Consider the following 19,053-nt stretch of genomic DNA (forward strand, 5'->3'; position numbering starts at 1 on the left):
TCCCCCCCTCGCCCCCCCTCCCCCAGCCCAAGGAGCAGCCCCCAATTTGTTGTTTACGCTGACATTTGCTCCCTCCGGCATGATCGTCGGGTTTATTCCTTTTCTCCCCAACTCCTTCTCCGTCACCGGCTTCACCAATTTCTCCGACAAAAACCAATTAAAAACGCACGCCATCGCAAACCTCGCCAACACCACCGCTAGGATCACCACAAGCGATACGTACAGAAAAAGGCTGGCGACGAAACATCCGGGGGTGATTTTATCTATTCGGCCGGCGACGTACCGCGCTTTCATACAGCCAACAGCATCCTGGGGGACTTGACGGTTGAAGAAGAGACGGGTAGCGTCTTTACCTGAGCCGGTTTGGTTATTGAGGACGTGACGGATGATACTATCGACTTCGTCTCCTTCGACGGCAGAAGGGTTGGAAGAGAGGTAAGGAGACATGTTGAGGACGTAACCGTCGATGACCATGTAATTTTCGAGTTTAGCGACTTGGTCCCAGCTGTAGCCTTCCAAGAGCGAAGTATTCTGGATTTGGAGACCGTCGAATGTCTCTTGAGACATGGTAGATAATACACAGCTTGTATTACTTGATGATGAAGTAGAGTTGCAGAAGGCACCCGAAGCGTATGCAAGCGAGGATGTACATGCCGGATAGTCAGAGACGCTTCGAGTGAAAAGGTCGGTGATGTCTTGGCCGGGCATTTGGTTTGCGAGGGAGTAAAAATCGACATTGGATTGTGTAATTGAGGTTGAAATGTTGAATGCCCAGCCAGATATGCTCAGTGTCACTAGGATCGTGAAAATTTAGCTTGTACTCAATCCGCAAAGATAGCTTGACTTACTATTGGTATCGCCTAGACGCTGATACATGCTCTGATTCTGCTGATCGGCAGGGCACAGCGCCCGCTGTAAACCCATCGTCACAAACCCTACCACCCCACCCATAAGTACCGCTATCCAACATAATGCAATCTTCTCCCTCCATGCTTGTCTGCTTTGCTTCTCCTTGATCCCAAACCATCTTAACAATGCCGGCGGCGCCCAAAAGGTAGTTGCGTACGCCCATAATCTCCACCAATCGATATTAATAAAACCGTCTGATTGAGGTAAAGGCGACGCAGGGGAGAACGATTGAGTAGGAGGGGCGATAAGAGGTGCGGGGGCCACGTGTCGTTCAGGTCGAGTGAGGGTCTTATTTCGTTTGAGAGTGCCTCCTGGGCGGGATGTGGTTGGTTGACGGGAAGGTAACGGTCGTGATGAAGTGAATGGAAGTGGCACATCTTGTTTTGACGGCATTATGCGGGTTTAGAATAGTAGAAAGGAGTCCTCCTGGGACCATATGCGGGGTGAAAAACGTCGAAGAGTCTAGTAGGTGGTTGCCATGTCTTTGTCGTGAAGGAAAAGAGAACGTGGGAGGGGTGGATATCGATGTGGTCTTGACTGGTATGATACAGCAGTTGTCAGAGTATGCTAATTGCGGCGGATGGGTATATATTGACAAAGAAGTGAAATGAAGAGTGTACAATCGTTATTTGAGCTGGGGAGAGACAGAAACTCGAAAACAAAGAACGACGAATATAGACGAATATACACGGACGCGCTCATTCAGGGTCACTTCTGATTAGCACAACGCGCCCATTTTTTCTAATTAAATTTAGACCCCGTTTCTAATCTATCGTGTTATTTTCAAGAGCAAAATCGCGATTTGACAGAATTTCTAATGATGCGGGCACTTTTGTAACTATTCGTGCAAGAATTTGTATTCGGCAATTTTTACACAACGCTTGAGTTGCAGTTTGTATAGGACTAATTAACGTAATTACGGGAAGACGCGTCACGTTACCCTTCACTCCACTCTCCAGTCATCCCTGCACTCCGTCCCCACTCTTCACTCACCATTTCCTCATCTCCGCATTTCCTCTCCACTCACACCGAACCACAGCCCTCCAAGATGCCAGAACCCCCACATACATCATCTCCAGCATCTAACCTTGACGACTCTGCAAGCGTCACAAACGCAGACAACCACCGTGACGTACTAGACACCATAGATCTCAACGACAACGACGGTTCTCCCATCGATCCGTGGAAAGCGTCTGAAGCGAGTACATCTGCACCTTCACCTTCCCGCGGAACCTCCTATACTAGCGCAGCCTCTTTTTCCCACTCCCATTCTCCTTCACTGCAGAAACTGTCGGATGATACAACAAATCCGGAGGAGACGGGCCCTTCTGCCAATCTTGCCAGAACAGCTGCCACGACGTCCTTGCCGGTACATTGGGTCAATAACGGTGAGACACCGACAGTCTTGGGTATTGCGGTAGTGGATTTCAACCACTTGGTGAGTTCGTTTTCGTTATACCCTCATTCCCATAGTGCTATCGCTCAACTCTACTTTGCATATACTATGATTCCAGATCGGCCCCACGGTTGAATTCGCTTTCCCTCCTTCCCTACAGAATGCTCTATCAGTTGATGAAAACCTATCGAAGGAGCTACCTTTCTTGGCTCTACCGGACGGCGCTCATCTAAGTGAAGAGGATTATTCTTACTTTGTACGTTTTCACCCTTCCCTTTCCCCTACAAGTGTTCTCAGTGCTAATAGGGCATTGCAGCATTGCACATTCTCGCCCTCCACTCATAACTCCCAACAACATAATGCAGAGACCAATATCCCTACTAATCAAACTCTCTTTGGTATCTCGTACGTCATTTCCTCCTTTTCCTTGTTACTTCCCCTCTCTCTTCTTCCCCCGTCCCTCTCTTCTTCTTTCTATAATCTATAATCTAATCTAATCTCCTCGATCCAATTGTCTGACACTTGTCCTTTTTTCTCTTTTTTTTTTCATTTTCGGCTTTCTAGGTGCAATCGCCAACTCGCCTCCTCCGAGCTCCACCGTCGTCCCTCAGACGTTACCAGAAGCATGGTTCAAAAAGCCGTCATCGTTATCGCCAGCCACCCTATCTTTGTACGTTCCTCCCCCCCCCTTCCATCTCTCCTTCTGCCCCCCGAAAAGGCTAACTGCCCCTGCAGGGCCCGATAAGAGACAGACTAGGCGTCGTCACCCGCGCCTACTTCGCCCAACGCGATTTCGCCGAAACCAAGCTCTTGGAAGACTTCTATACCTCTCTTGAGACAGGCCTGGAAGGTAAAAGCGGAGAGGAAGCTATGTATATGGGTTAGTTTTTTCTTTCGCTTTTCGCTGCGTCATTCCTTTACTTTGTACGCTGTACGTTACTTTGCATTAGGAGTCGCGGTATGCGATGTTTTTCGTGCAAATACGCAGTGTACTTGTGCAATGTGCATAATGCGGTCGTACAACCTGCAGTCCACGCTTCACAATCCCGAAGAACAGAAAAAATAAACTGACGCTTTTGTTTTTGTTGTTGGATTTGATCGACTACTTAGGAACAAGCTTGAGAGAATTAGTGCATAAATTCAGACATCGGACACTCGTTTTGCTCAAGATGCTTATGCTTCAAAAGCGCGTAAGTCCATGCCCTTATCTCCCCTCTCGTCCACCACTCCTTGTCCCTTTACTCTCCTCCTGCCCTGTTATACAGATCCCTTACCTCGACGCACCTTTCAACTCATTTTACCTACCTTGCCTTGTCTGCCATACATCTCTACCTCTATTCCTACCTTGCCCCCTTGTCTAACAGCTAGAATAAGCCCATTAACAAGTGAGATTTAGATCATGTTATTTGGTTATCCAGTGGAGAAACTTTGCACTTACCAGTACTCTCTTGTCTCTCTTATCCCTGGTACGTTTTCCCCTTTTTCCCCTCCTCCCTTCCTTTCATGCCCTATCCTCCACCCCCTCCGCAAGAAGAAGCAAACGTTCCAACTAATTTCATTGCTGAAAATTAACAGGACTCCTCTTAAATCTACGCGATTCTGGATCACCCGCCTTGGAACAAAAGAGGAGTAAAGTGAGACCAACATCTTTGAGAACGAGTGATAGAACGAGTTTGTTGCGGTTCATGGGTTTACGTATGTCCTTTTCTTTTCCTCCAATCGGCGTAAACGGTGATTAACGCACCATCCCATCAAATGTCGTGTACAGCACTAAGAATATTTTCTCATGACGCATTCTTCCAACCATACATGCCTCTTCAACAGATGGATACGCTTGCTGCTAAAAGTTGGTTGGTCGGTACGACGAATCAGATCGTCACACAACAAAAGGAGTGTAGATATGATTTACTAGTCAATGTACGTTGTCCCTCTTCAGCTAATTCTGTATCCTTATCGCGAGGTTCAGACGAGGTTCAAGAGGTACCAAAGCCGAAAGAGCTAACGGGATTTTTTGCGAGATTAGATTGATAACAATACATTCACCTTCCCCAACCCGAAGCTTGAAAGGGTGGTAGGACTTACAGCGGCTGATAGAAGATGGATGGATGATGTGGTGCAGACGGTTGAAGAGACTTGGGGTCTGGTACGTTTTTTTTTCCTCATCTCTACTCCTTCACGGCGTATAAAATGGTGAGCTGATTTAGGAACTTGGGTCCTCAGTCGGAAGGTGAACGTCCATCGTACGTACCACGTCATTTTATTTTATTTTTTAATCTCGAGTTCACCAAGAATTATAAGGAAGGCGAAAAAGCTGATTTTAGCTTTGCCAGGTATCGAGGCAGTGATGATGATCTTCGAGCACGTTTTGAAGAGTACATTCTTTCAGCACTATCTTCTATCAAATACTCCAATTACCTCTCCCAAACAAATCCCAACCCTTCGCTTTTATCCACTTCTTCGCCAAACGCGCCTTCCTCTTCTTCCGTCAGTACTCTCAGCATGGTGGACCGAGATCCCGACCAACAGGATTTAATGATGGCAGGATTAGGAGGAACGAAAGAAGGGGCCGAGGCGATTAGGGATTTTGGAGAGGGGTGGGTGGGCGTATTTAGGGGGACAAAAGTTTACGAGATTTGGAATGAATCGACGGATGAGACGTTGTTTGATATCCATGAGCCTCGGTATGTCTTTCTCATTTTTTCTTTGCCCAACGCAGACGTGGAGAGGAGTGCTAAATTTCCTTTTTTTCCCTTCCGGTGTATTTAGACATCCGTGTGAAGGGAAGGTAAACGTCGTTTCAGACTTGAGTCTGCGGATATCTGGTACGTCTTATGTATTTCATTTAATTATGAAGTGGTCTAACACTGACATGTTTCTGGATAATAACAGAAGGACTACACGACCTTCGCCTCGATGAGCAGCTCGGTCCGACCCGCGAAGCTTTATCTTCCGCTTTCTCTGCTGGTTCATCGTCCTTGTTCAGAGCGTTTGACGGTGTAAGGTCAGAGGTTTCAAACAGGTTACGCGAAAGAGATGAGGCAGCTGCGGCTGCACGAGCAAGGCAGTCAGTGAATAGCAATAATGACCCTACTGCAAGTCAAACACATACAGCATTCTCATCAACGACAACCACATTCACCACCAACGCGTCCTCTACGCAAGGTCAAGCCCAGACTCAATCTGTTGAGAACATCCGTGCGACATTAGGGGGGATTGGATCAGGTATTGGCGGATTCTTCAGTTCGCGCATCTCGAACTTTAGAAATCCTTCACCTACTCCGACGACGCCGAAAGGTCTGAGGCCGATGAGCTTGAGTTCGAGTGCTAGCACAGGGAGTTTAAAAGGAATGACGAGGCTGAATACGCCGGAGAGGCAGGGGAAGTGAAGAGTCAAAGAGGGATTGAGGGGGGCTATGGTATGGCATGATGCAAGGAGTCTGACAGGTATAGAGCAACAATAGGGGCGGATGTGTTGGCGCTGTTGTATCTTTTAGCTTAGCATGCGTCCCTCCTCGGCACTTCTGATTGCATGATAAAAAAACCGTAGTTCAACTCACGTAGCAAGTTTGTTCTTCCAACATCTACAACCTCAGCCTTTTGTAAATGCTACATGCCTTCCCTATTCTTTTGATTGCTTTCTTTCTCTACGATTTCCCTCTCAAACAAGAGTAATGAGGTGAATGGGGTATGGGGGCGGCGGAAGGATCTAGGAGGTGTACGAATCAATGTGAAGGGAAATAAGTAATCGTTAGACTCATAGAAGGCAGATCCCATCTCCTTCTTACTACAACTTCCAAAGCTCTTCAAAGGCTTCCCCCGTTGACAGCCTCAGTACAAGTCAAAAGCGAACTATACTCAGGTCAAGCCTTGTAACAAAAGTGTAAGTAGTTGCATAAAGTCTTTTTGGAAAGAATGATACACATGATCGTAACTATTGTAAACGCTGCTCTCTTGCCCTTCATCTAGTCACATCGGCGACTATCTGGCTGCTGGCATTTGTCTTTTCGTTTCTCTCTCTCCTTCATTCGCCAACTTTCTCTTCAGACTATTCATTCCTTCGCTCGTCGAGTTCATACCCATCTCCTCTTCTTTTCCTGCGCCTCCATTTACGTACATCTGCACATCCTCGGCTCCCACATCGCCAACCTTGACCAGATAATCCTCCATCCCCAACACCTCCTCGTTGTCAATACAATCCAGCACCCAATCCTGCGAAAGCACTACTCTCCAACTTTGCTCCCCTTTTTCCTCGATCGAATGTACGGCGGAGGCGTGCGTGGGTTCGATGGCGAGTTGACCGCGAGAGAGGGGGAGGATGGTTATAGTCGCCGAGGGTGGGGGTGCGAGGACACCGCCTCCTGCACGCTAAAAAATGAGGAAAAACAGAGGGTTAGTGTTGTTGTTTGTTGCCTTTGGAGGTTAGCAGGGTATAGGATAAAAGAAGAAGTCATAGACGAAAGCAATGGCAAAGGTAGAGGAAGGTCTTGTTGTCTGAGTGCGGAAAGGTAGAAAGAAAGTGAGGTTGCGGGTACGTACAGTAACAAGCATCTCGGTCGAGCGCTTGGTAATTGGATCACCAACCACATGAAAACTCATCGGCAACACATCTCCAATCGTGAACACCCCTTTTACCTGTTTTCGTTTTCTGCCAGCCCGCATCTCCACGTTTGCGCGCTTCCACCTTAAATTTTCCTTCTTCTCCTTCTCATTCTCCTTCTTCGCTCGCATCTGCATCTACCTCTTTATCGCTTCCTTCCCTTTCACTGTACCGATAGCGGCATTGACTCACTGTCCTCGTAGAGGTCGGAAAGCACCTTAAGCTACAATAGTTCGATGTCCTCGGTCGTTTGTATTCAATTGTACTAGAAGCTCTGAAGTGGTTCGGTAGACTGGAGAATTCGAGAAGACTAAGCTGCTTGGGTAATGCATTTTATCTACTCTAAAGGCTACACCTTTTATATCTCTCTCAGCTCTACGAACTGACTCAGCTTTCCCACACTTCCCTGTCTCCTCCACTCGTACCTCTCTCTTCCCTAACGCCTCCTCGGGCAGTCTTCCTTCTCTTCCTCTCTTCTTCTTCCTCTCCCTGTCGATCCTCCGAAACTACTTCCCCGACTGCTTATTGTTCTCTTCTTCCTCATCTGCCTTATTGTTCTCCTCGTTCCCTTACAGCAGTGTACAAGATGGTGATGAGGAAAGACCAGAAAGCTACAAAACAGAAAAATAAAGTAGGGTATAGAATCTGAACGAAAAAGACCAGGTAGTCGTCTATCTAAACGAACAGCTAGACTAACTCCGTCAGAGCCTTCTTCATCAACTCCCCTGCAAAACTTTCGCACCCTACATGCCATCTCCATACCAATTGTGTAGACATCTTCGTCATGAATTGTGGTAGATGTGGCTTCGTTTTGTAAGAATAAATATTGAAAGGGATGAATCAGGTGGCGATTTTTTCCGTCTAAGATATTGGATAGACATCAGCTCGCTACCAGTTTTGATCCACATTTGGACACACCACGGGGAACTAGAGGCGAGTGGAGAGGGGGGCTATCCAGTGCAGAAAGGGCCTGGATGTGGACAGCACCAGACCTGGAGGAGTCAATCGGGGTAGAAGGGGTTGACCCTGCGCGGATGCATCAGCTCCATTTCTGACAAGATTGATGGACTAACCGCTTGACTTGGAGCTCGAGCTTGGGCTCGCATTCCAGTCATTGCCGGACGCATCTTCGCCTTCCTCCTTGGGGTCTTGAGCGCCACCATTATCGCCTCCACCTCCTGCCGAAGACCCGTCCCTGCCACCAGCAGACGGATCAATCTTGCCTTTCTTCGAGGTTCTCTTCTCTTCGAGATCCTTCTGTGCCTTCCGCTTTTTCCCATCACTCCCTTGGCTATGACGGAGTTGGTCTAGCTTCTTAATGTATAGATGGCAACGTGGTCTTTTTTCGGTCAGACTCTATACCATATATTAATTTTCCCTTTTGTAACTTTCTGGTCTTTCTTATCACTATCTAGTACACTGCTCTACGAGACTGTTTGTACGAAGGTGCTGAGTAAAGACCAGTTCAACAGGCTACTCATGGATGATCTACGCAGACCAGCCGCAATGTCATAATGGGTGCTATCAATCATCTCCTTCAGATGTACTTTGAGAGACGTGACGAACGCAGGGATGACAAACGATCACTGTCGGGAGGGTCAGGTAGAGGGTCAAATGGGCGGTCGATAGGGAGCGTCTTGGTGAGGTCAATACCCATCTGGATTGTGGCATGGGCAACCTTGACACCAACTGGATTGAGGTCTCCGTCGGCGTTGAGGGTGCTATTGGTGAATAGGCGATGAGGAAGCGTACCGATACCTCTGGGGCTCTTCAAGAACTCGTGAAACTTATCGACACTATGCAAGGTCGTCGGTGGCTCATCATCATCCAATCGCAATGCCCTCCCCATTGACTTCTCCCAATACCATCAACCTGCCAAACATGCCTCCACGTTGAAACACGCCCCACTGGCAGCGGCATACCTGAAAGGAGCTGAGCGAGTAACCACAGAGCTGAATCCAACCGTCAATTAGAGCTCTTCTTCCTTCAGCCTTGATCTCCAGTATGAGAGGTGACAGCTGTCAAGAAGGAATCTTCGTCGTTGTAGTCCATTTTGATCATCTAGGGAAAACGGCGGCTGGGACGAAGGCGATCATAGGGTAGTGAACATTGAGATGGGGCTTGGGGGAGAAGTAGGGAACTCGGATTTCTGTTCACGGCATGAATCGAGGTGTCAGCGCTCAAGTTTATGGGAGCGTATTATATGTACGAGACAGACGAACCTTGTGGACACAGTAGGCTATAAGGACGCCATCCGGCTCACGGACGCCAGCGGCACTTGATGGTTTGTGAGATTTCCTCCGCCACTCATACGTTCGATGACTGCTAGGTGCATGGGGGTATTGAAGAATGTCGACAGATTTCCGCTCTCGGGATCACGAGTCCTGAGGTGTCCGAGGTCAAATTTAGGGAAATGAAACAGATATTCAGCTTTTGCTATATGCCTAATAGGACGATTTGGGGATGGTAATTGCCGAGGGGGCAAGATCTGAAGGTATACTTGCTTAATTAGTTCTTGAAGCTCGCATTCTGAACTTGGTGAGCGGGTGGCATTGCAAGGCGCGTGATATTGTAAAACCATCTTGTTCCGGCAATAGAAGCCTTCGGAGGGAACAGTGGGATCGACAGGTATATCGATGTCGGCAAACGTGCGGGTGCCCCTGTCAAGGGACATTCTGTGGGTTCTAATAGGCGTACAGGAGGTTAAGGACGGCGAAAGACAGAATAGAGAACGTTCGAAAGATGGAATATCAACAAACAAGAATCCGAAGTGCTGGTGCGCACTGAAATCGAACAATAGCAACGTTTTGGAGCTGATTGTGTGTAATATCTTCACGCGCACGCCCCTCATCACCAACACCGCCCCACCCTTTCCAGTTTATGTCCGGAGGATTTAACATATAGAACAAGGGGCGGGATTATGCACGGGGCCTCGGAGGCAAAAAGGGCTTTCTTCACGCTCTTCTTTCATCTGCAACTCAGCTTTCCTTCTGTCCGCACTCGCTAGTCATCATCTGGCTCTTTCTATATCTATTGTTAGGAGATGTCAGAACAATCAAAAGAGAAGCTGGGCCAGATCGGTTGGCATATGACGGAGGGATGATGGTCGTTAGTGTATATAGCGTATGATGAGTGTTGATGTCGATTTGATCCGATCATGCTTAGCGTCAAGGGTGGAATGTCCCAACCACGAGGGCTACCTCTGACTATCGGGATTATTAATCTCCCTCAGGAATGGCAGTTATGTGGCGGAAAGGGTGTCGTAGATATGTATGCAGTAGTAGGCAGGTGTAGTACCGGAGGTGTATTAGCTATGTAGGGTAATAGCTATGTGAGCTATGAATAGCGTTCTATTATGACTATGCGATACCGATGATGAGCGTTATGATTCTCGGTCCCCCTCCTAATTACAACGCCGTCACATAATCCTAATCATCGCTCCAAAAAAGTTTGTTTGGTTCTGTACGTCATAGATATGCCTTCTTTACAACCCCTATACATTCTAATAATCAAATCCACATTCTTCAACCTGTCCACTATTCTAGCCCAACTACTCTTCTACCTCCCTCATGCTTTCTTTTCGCCAGTTCTATCCTTCCTTCCTGCCTGCTCTGCTCAGCCATCCGGCCAATCGCAAATACAACGAACGCCGCTACAGCAACAACGCTCACCTGTTTGCTTCATTCCCAAGTGTTCTCAGTGCAGCTGTTCGATCATTCTCCAGAATCGGATCATAATTCTGGGAAAAGCGTCATCTCAACCTTTAGTCAGGACCGCAAATGGCACCGCTCATGCGTGTGCCGTTGAGGCCTCATGTGAGCATGCCAAAAGCTCGAAATCTTTAACGATGAGATTAGGAAGGATGCAGCCTGACGTTAATCACCTGGTCATTAAGGAAGGAAAATTCATCAGCTCTAACACATATCAAAAGTATAAGCTCTTCATAGCCATCACCGCTCCTGAAGAAACTATTATTTCTTTCCGTCGTCAGGCAGCACCTGCAGATCTCCTTTTCGAAACAGACATCGACGCTTACTACTACTCACGGGATGATAGTTCCTACCCCCTTTAGTTTTCCTCGGGGGAGTCACTATGCTAAATATCATACCTGGACAGACTTCTTGTCTATTATGACATGACTTAGACCGCATCCTCATCACCTCAATCCAACACCTCCATGACGTGAAATCGCCGTTTGAAGATTAAGATTTATGGGACAGGACTGGGCCCTGTATTGAAGCCGAACGTACGCGATGGAGGTACCTTTACCAAGCTGTCAAGCAAGATGCAGCATTGAGAAGAGTAAGACAGAGACGACCTAATAAAAGATGGTTGTAAGGCTCGTAGTAGCAAAGCCAAGAAGAAACCCAAGGATAAGATGAAGAGTGCCACGAGGAATGATAGGGGAGGGCATAAATCCCATTGGAAGAATGTCAAGGGAGGTGCGAACAGATTGAGCTGAGAGACAGAATAAAAAGTAGAAGTGATCATGAGGACAGCTTGTCAAATTGGGACGGGGAAAGCAGGAAGAAAGGGGTTCCTTTATCTCTTAGGACCTTGCACATAGCCTCAACGTAGGCCTTGTCCCCTTTCTCCTTCAGCAAATCCTTTTCCACCCGGCCCATAGTCCACCATTCCTGCTCACTCTCCTCCTCGTCTATCGACATATATGAGTCAGACTCGTAGCTTTCGCAACAGTCTGAAGAGTCTTCTTCATCAGCTCCGTTGCAAAGCTCCTGCACCCTACCTTCCTTCTCCATATCGGTTTTGTCGACAGCTTCCTCCTGAATCGTGGCAGATGCTGCTTCGTTTTGAAAGGATAAATGTTGAAAGGGGTGAACGAGGTGCTGATTTGTTTCGTCTAAAAGATTGAATAGTCATCAGCCTGTTATCATCCTTGACCTACATATAGACGTACCATTATTAATCATGTCTCTTAGACAGACATTGATCGATGAGAGGAGATCGCTGTCGGGAGGGTCCGGTAGGCGGCCGAGGGGGCGATCGATAGGGAGTGTCTTGATGAGGTCGATGCCCATCTGAATGGTGGCATGGGCGACCTTGACTCCAATTGGATCGAGATCTCCGTCGGCACTGAGGGTGCTATTGGTGAATAGCCGATGAGGAAGCGTACCGGTACCTCTGGGGCTCTTCAAGAACAGCTCAAATTCATCAACATTCTTCAAGACCTTTGGGGGCTCATCATCATCGCCATCGTCCTTAGAGTCTCTCGTAGGATCCCTGTACTCAATCGCAATGCCCTCCTCATTGACTTCTCCCAATACCATCAACCTGCCAAACATGCCTCCGCGCTGAAACAAACCCCATCGGCAGCGGCAGGCCTGAAAGGAGCTGAGCGAGTAACCACAGAGTTGGATCCAACCCTCAGTCAAAGGGTGGTCTTCAGCCTTGATCTCCAGTATAAGGGGTGTGACAACTGTCAAGAGGAAATCTTCGTCGTCCATTTTGGCCATCTGGGGAAAGAAGGGGCTGAGATGCAGGCGATCAAAGTTCGGAGCAGTGGGCGTTGAGGTGGGGCTCGGGGAAGAAGTTGGGAACTCGGATTTCTGTAAACGGCCGGATTTGAGGTGTCAGCGTTCAAGTTTGCGTTCCATGTACGAGACAGACATACCTTGTGTACACTGTAGGCTACAAGGGCGCCATCCGGTACACGAACGCCAACGGCACTTGATGGTTTGTAAGATGTTTCTTCGCCCATATGGCCAATTACCGCTAAATGCATGGGGATATTGAAGAATGTCGACAGCTTTCCGCTCTCGGGATCACGAGTCCTGAGGTGTCCGAGGTCAAACGTAGAGAACCAAAAGCTATAATCTGTGTTTGCTATCCGCCAGATATCCCGATCTTGAGATAGGAAGTTGTTATAGGGCAAGTACTGAATGTATACATGCTCGACTAGTGCTTGAAGATATTCTTCAAAATAAGGGTCCCAACTGGCGATACGAAGCGCATGATACTGTAGATCCATACTTCTCTGAAAATAGAAGGCTTTAGAGGGAACAGCGGAATTGACAGGTCTATCGATGTCGGCAAACGTGCTGGTTCCATTGTCGAGGGGCATTGTGAGTGTGCTGGGCGTACAGCAGGATAAGGAGGGCGAAAGAGAGGATAGGGAACAAACTAAATAACAAAAGGCGGAATATATAAACTGGCGCGCACCGGCGGGAATCGAATTAATAATCGCAAGTTCGCAACCTTCATGTTCCCGGCCCCGTAGCCCAGTGAAGTCAAATGTACTATAACTCGTACTACTCGTCGTTAGCCCCAGAGATTTGTGAAACGCCTTCATGCCATTCTCTTTTTCCCTGATCAACAAAAAAACGCAGTTGCAGCCAGAGGCTTACGGATATTCACAGTCTAGGACCGGATAGATCCCTCATCTCTTTGTCGATAGTGTCGAACTGATAAAGGTATAGAGTCTGACCGAAAATAGACCACGTAATCATCTATCTAATTAAGGAACTAGACTAGTGAACTCCGTCAGATAGAGCACTCTCATTTCCATACAAAAGCAGCAGGATGCGGTCACTTTCAAAAATAGATGACACGATGATGTTATGCAAGAGTTGCAAGCTCCGGCATCCGAAAGCGGCCGATGGCACTTTTTTTTTCCACCTTGTCCCCCACGGTCTAAAACCAAACAAACCTCCACTTCGCACGCCGCAGCTGAACCTCCGCCCAGCTAGGTCTTGAGTAGACCTAGAATCCGTAGAGTATATAAAGGGGAATTCTATCTTCGATCTTGATGATCTTCTTTTCCTCGAAAATCAATATTTCGTTGTAAGTTACTTCGTTTGCAAAAGGTCTTCGAGCTCCCCTGCATAACGCTCATAGTACACTGTAGAGCAACGACCGAGGAAAGGAAATCAAAGTCTCTCGCTCAAGGTGGATATACAACCTCTACTATATAGAGCAATGACTGAATGGCGGAATATGTAAACTGGTGCGCATCGGGATGAAATTAACAATCACAACCTCCACCATGTTCCGCTTTAGCGGATGTGGAATTCGTTCCCAAACTTGTTACCTGCTCTATACGTCATACGCTAAAACTTGAACATCACTTTTCGTTTTGACCTCGAGATACGAACAATCCATGATTCATGAATCTATTATAATTACTCTAAAGTTACAAATCGAAATCGTAAAAATCTATTTGAAGCCACTCTACGAAAACACAGTGACACCGACTGTGGCATACAGAACACGACGATGAAACCCATCAAACAGCCACCACCAGCCCGTCCAATTTCGGCATCAACTTTTGCCTGTACCACACCACAAACACCAGTCCTGTCAACATGATGTACCCGCCCGTGAAGAAGTACGAGTTTCTTGACCCTGTCCAGGATGTAGCTGCGTCCGCACCGGTACCAACGAGCCCGTCTTGGACGGCGATACCGATGACACCGCCGACTTGGAAGATGATGTTGGCAAAGGAACCACCGACGCCTGCGAATTCGAGGGGGAACGCTTGGATGATGGATGTACTTGAGTGAATCGGTTTGTTAGCGTGGACTGACTTTGGGGAGGATGGACCCAGGGGATGAGGGAGTGACTTACTTCATACCGACAAAGACAATCATCGCGCCCGCCGTCCCAATAACCTGTCCCGGGAACAAAAACCTCCAATACTTGTCCCCCGATCCACCATCACTAAACGCGAAAAGCAAACTGCCCGCCAAACAGAGCGCCGACGCGACGGGCTGCACGTACCGCGGCCTCATAATGAGTTGCGGCACGGCCTGTGTCAGCCCGCCGACGATGAGGGCGGTGATTCCCATGGGAAGAAGCTTGACGGCTGCCATAATCGCTGAATCGTGCAGTGTTTCCTGGAAGAATGTAGCGAGCCGGAGTTGGGCGCAGGCCATCCACATGAATACCGCCGATGCCTGGAAGATGAGCGGGAAGATGTTGGGGAAACTCCAGATATCGTGTGGGAGCAGCGAAAACCCTCGCGGCATGTAGTGTTCCCAGACAAGGAAAGCAACGAGGAGGAAGATGGAGACGATGAAAGGGGCGATGAAGATGGCGGAATTCCAGCCGTCGGTGGCGGCTTGGGTGAAGCCGAGGATGAAGAGGACGAGGCAAGCGATCAAGAGGAGGACGCCGACAATGTCCATCCGTTTGAATTTGGCGGTGCCCGGGAGATCTTCGGCCGTGGCTTCTGTTTGGGGCATGAGGAACCATGCGAGGACAGAGAATGGGGCGATGATGATGGCTATTATAAAAATTAGTCTCAACTCTTTGTTGGAGATGCTACTACTTACTGATGAAGCGAAAGTACCATCTCCAGGACGCGAGTAAGAAGACACCCGCCAAGACCTTTTTTTACACAAAAGTCAGCTCAGTGTTGATCATCGATTTGGGAATGCGACTTGCAAGGGCAATGGTGTTTGCAAGAGCAGCGGCCATACCGAACAATGCCAGTTTCTTGGCTTGTTCATTTGGTTCTGGGTACATTTGGACTGGTGAAGAGGGGGGTCAACGGCATGTCCCATGTGTCACGAGCGGAGAGATGAAAACTCACTGATCATATTGATCGAACTCGGGATCGTCATGACCGCCAAAAGTCCAGAAATGGCACGCAACACGAAAAAGGCATATTGATCATTCATAAACGAGATGATCAAGTAGAAGACGGCGATACCGATGAAACCAAAGGTGTAAACGCGGTGAGGTGGGTAGAGGTCGGCCACACGGCCTGCGAATAAGAGGGTGGAAGCGAATGCTAGTCTATTGAATAAAAAGGTGTCAGAGGGGTATGAAACAAGCCAAGCCGGGGAGACGTACGAGTAGGTACCCAAGATCCAAGCTTGATCACCCATTTGGATGCCGAGGTCGCTGGCGATAGGTGCCGTCATCAGGAATGTAGCGCTCACACCGGCTGCATCGATAAACATACTACATCGTGTCAGTTTTCCAAATATAAAAAAAGTCGATGGAGAATGGGATCGACTTACGAGAGGCAGAAGCATAATAATAAAAGGTTTTTCCTTCCTGGTCCCAAGGAAGCGAGGACATTGGGCTTGTTTTGCGTTTCAGTGTTGCCCAGTGTCGATTCAGCAGGAAGGCTCTTTTCGTCTAAAGAGGATTTTTTGAGGACAGGATCATTGTTGGTAATGCTTTGGATAGTAGGCGTGGGTGAAAACGTCTTGTCGTGCGGGGTCATGGCGGACATGGCTGGGCTCTCGTTGTTTCACCGTTCTTGGGGACATCATGTCCAGAGGGGCTGAAAGGACGTGCTTTATATATACCTGGCCGACGGTCGGGCTTGGAGAACTGCTGGCTGGCCTTGTAGCCGAGGCGGTTGGTAAGCCTTTCATGCTGGGGCTAAAGCGTCCCTTGTGTATGGGATGTGGGGTAGGGGGGGGCGGGGACGGATCGATGGCCGAGATGGTGGAAAAAATAAAATACAAGACCGAGGGCATTTTATTTTTCTGCTTATAAAGAAATGTGTTTTCGCACGTACCTGTGCCTAGATCTGGATTCGACCTAGTGTTGCCGATATCGATCGAGATGAATCTTATCCATACCATGTGCTTTTCTGTGGAGCGTCGCTATGCATGCTTTCACATGTATCGCCTTGTCCATCCGCCTGGCGACTCTCCCCCTTTCATCATAGTCCAGTTATCCACCTCCACCATGCAAATCACCACGACGAACGGTATATAGTTGACGACCACTGCGCTGTGTAAGCGTTTGATTGCACTGCTCTAGCCCCGTCGGGCATTGCATTAATCAATCGTGGACGGGAGCGTATTTTTAGTATTATTTTTTTTTCCTCTTTTTCGCTAAAAGTTCGGGCTTCTTTTTTCTTTGATCGATAAGCCCGACGGTCTCGTAACCCGCCCATGCGTTGAAGCGAGTCGAGAGCCGATTTCACTCCATTGTCATAACCGCCTGTTGTTATAAACTTTCCACCATTGTTATAAACTTCTGAAAGCGAGCATCACCACGATGCCAATGCAACGGGGTCGAGAAGCGGGAGATGTACGTTTGTCACAGATGCAATACATCTAAAACCTATCGTCTCTATCCCATCTATACCTTGATGTCATTTTGATCCCAATATCCCGAAAAAAACTAGTACATTAAGAATCCGCTGTTGGCTCGTCCACCCATCAGCGTCCAACCGGACCAAGCCAAGATGGAAAAAAGCCCACCTTTAATCCAGAACAACACTTTGAACCCACGCTTCGCCGAATTTCTCCACTCCCCTCTGCAACACCCGCTGCGCGTCGGCTGCGAGACCGGTTTTGGCAAGGATGGCGACGAGGGGGATGTACGTCTTTGGCGAGGTGCCGATCGTGTCGGGCGTGGGTGACGACGAAACACCTTCCATATAATCCAACAACTCGTACATCTCATCCACCCTCCTCCGTCCCGCCAACGCCAACAACAACGCCCTGTACGCCGCTTCTCCCGGCATATCATCCCTTTTCCCTTCCCCACCACCACCACCGACGCTCGCCGCCCGCCGCGCCAGCATCAAAACCTTTCGTCCTTCCTCGAGACCCTTCGCACCCCCTGCCCAGTGTACAATCTCCCGCACGACCACGCTCCACATCACGCTGTTTGGCCTTAGAGCGGGTGCCAGTGCCGAGTCGGGCGAGTCGGGGGACGAGACCGGGCCGAGGGCGAGCTGGACATACGCGTTCAGGTACTTTGGTACAGAGCTTGCGAGCGGGGCGGGGAGGAGTGGGAGGAGCGAAGGCAGGAGGGTGACTAGGATCTGGATGGAGGGGTAGTGTTTTGCGGATGCGTCTTTCGACGTCGCGAGGATAGAAGAAGAAGAGGGATGGGGAGGTAAGCCGGCCCAGAAGAAATGATGGACAAACGTCTGTACGGCCTCTTGGTGCCGTCCTTGTTTTTGGTGGTTTATGATTTCCGCATGCAGCCATGTTCGTTCCCGTTCTCTCGCGCCTGAAGTGGAAGTGGGTCGCAGGAACCTGCGCTTGAAGCGGGGCAGCAGTTTCGGATGGGTCGTGCAGAGCGGCGGGGAAGAGAGGGTATGGATGACGGATGCTAGGTGCGCGGGGGAGAGCGAGGTCGAGAAGAGTTGTTTTGCAAAGGGTGCCGAGTCGAGTGGTTCGGGAGCGGAAGGACAGGGAGGACATGGGGCAAGCCGACTGAGGATATAGCGCCTTGTAGACAGGTCCCACTGGACGCCGCCGGGCGGCGCTTCAAACAGCTCCTTCGCCTCGTCCCTCCACCCGGCGGCCACCAGCCCGCGCAGATACGCGGCCCACATGGCGGCGACCTGCCGTCTCACCACGGCCCGCTGCACGTGTGCGCGCTTCGAGGTCGATTCGGCAGAGGTGGTGTACCGGGTGTAGGCAGCGACCGCGGCGGCGAGGAGGGGGTAGGACGCGGCGGGCGGGAGGGCGAATGTGAGGTGCGGGCAGAGGGCGGGGAGGACGGTGGGGAGGAGGCCGAGCTTGGCGGTGGTGTGCAGGAAACGGCCGAGGAAGGCGGTATCCGGCGCGGACTGCTCGAGTGCGGCGACGACGAGGGCGAGGACGGGGTCCCAGACGGCGCGCAGCTCGGGGGTGTTGGCGGTGGCGGGCTTGTTCGGGTAGAGGGCGAGCCAGAGGAAGAAGTGGTCGGGGTCGGCTGCGCGGAGGGCGGCGGCGGCGGGAGCGAGGTACTCGTGGCGGGGCTGGATGTAGACGGCGTGGGCGCGGAGCTCGGCGTGGATGGCGCGGGCGGCGTCGTACTGGTCGCGGACGACGAGGCGGTAGAGCGGGTCGCAGAACTTGGGCTTGCGGGGCGGGGGGGCGGCGTGCGGGAAGAGGGTGGGCCAGGGGATGGGGGCGGGGGGGGAGTCGGGGGGGGCGGCGGGGGGGAGGGTGAGTGCGGCGGTGGCGTACTCGGCGGACTCGTCTTCGAGGAACGGGGGGGGGGTAGGGGGGGCCAGCGTGGCGGGGGGAGCTGTGCAGGGGGGGGAGACGGCGACAGAGGACACTCGCCGGGCGGGGGCGCGCCAGAGGCGGAGGACGTGGAGAGCGTGGGTGCCCATCGCGGTGGAGAGGAAAACTTAAACGCGGCGGCGGCTTTTTCCTCGCGTTCACTCACCATGGCCATGTCGATGGGAGCAGCAAAGCGGGGCAAACCCAGAATCGTGAGT

At 50.0% G+C, this 19,053-nt stretch overlaps 5 protein-coding genes across 5 annotated transcripts; 1 reads left to right on the plus strand and 4 right to left on the minus strand.

Annotated features, from left to right (window-relative positions):
- Nucleotides 1-92: 92 nt before the first annotated feature.
- Nucleotides 93-1,302, minus strand: CNBG0070 (hypothetical protein; the record flags this gene model as incomplete). Its single annotated transcript, XM_769418.1, has 3 exons — nt 93-114; nt 170-794; nt 849-1,302. 3 exons carry the CDS (start codon nt 1,300-1,302, stop codon nt 93-95), a joined length of 1,101 nt encoding a protein of 366 aa, XP_774511.1.
- Nucleotides 1,303-1,957: 655 nt separating this feature from the next.
- Nucleotides 1,958-5,691, plus strand: CNBG0080 (hypothetical protein; the record flags this gene model as incomplete). The annotated part of the gene is made up of 13 exons (XM_769419.1): nt 1,958-2,347; nt 2,424-2,561; nt 2,622-2,710; nt 2,870-2,975; nt 3,041-3,185; nt 3,416-3,495; nt 3,702-3,771; nt 3,881-4,000; nt 4,074-4,222; nt 4,329-4,448; nt 4,526-4,986; nt 5,072-5,127; nt 5,195-5,691. The coding sequence occupies 13 exons, from the start codon at nt 1,958-1,960 to the stop codon at nt 5,689-5,691; spliced, it is 2,421 nt and encodes an 806-aa protein (XP_774512.1).
- Nucleotides 5,692-11,389: 5,698 nt separating this feature from the next.
- Nucleotides 11,390-12,984, minus strand: CNBG0090 (hypothetical protein; the record flags this gene model as incomplete). The annotated part of the gene is made up of 4 exons (XM_769420.1): nt 11,390-11,610; nt 11,650-11,763; nt 11,821-12,469; nt 12,535-12,984. 4 exons carry the CDS (start codon nt 12,982-12,984, stop codon nt 11,390-11,392), a joined length of 1,434 nt encoding a protein of 477 aa, XP_774513.1.
- A 1,161-nt stretch (nt 12,985-14,145) lies between these two features.
- Nucleotides 14,146-16,104, minus strand: CNBG0100 (hypothetical protein; the record flags this gene model as incomplete). Its single annotated transcript, XM_769421.1, has 7 exons — nt 14,146-14,413; nt 14,487-15,144; nt 15,194-15,248; nt 15,306-15,391; nt 15,454-15,659; nt 15,717-15,827; nt 15,887-16,104. 7 exons carry the CDS (start codon nt 16,102-16,104, stop codon nt 14,146-14,148), a joined length of 1,602 nt encoding a protein of 533 aa, XP_774514.1.
- A 987-nt stretch (nt 16,105-17,091) lies between these two features.
- On the minus strand, nt 17,092-18,945 carry CNBG0110 (hypothetical protein; the record flags this gene model as incomplete). The annotated part of the gene is made up of 2 exons (XM_769422.1): nt 17,092-17,506; nt 17,579-18,945. 2 exons carry the CDS (start codon nt 18,943-18,945, stop codon nt 17,092-17,094), a joined length of 1,782 nt encoding a protein of 593 aa, XP_774515.1.
- Nucleotides 18,946-19,053: the final 108 nt, after the last annotated feature.

This window comes from Cryptococcus neoformans, chromosome 7, assembly GCF_000149385.1.
Source record: "Cryptococcus neoformans var. neoformans B-3501A chromosome 7, whole genome shotgun sequence".
Classification (NCBI taxonomy): domain Eukaryota; kingdom Fungi; phylum Basidiomycota; class Tremellomycetes; order Tremellales; family Cryptococcaceae; genus Cryptococcus; species Cryptococcus deneoformans.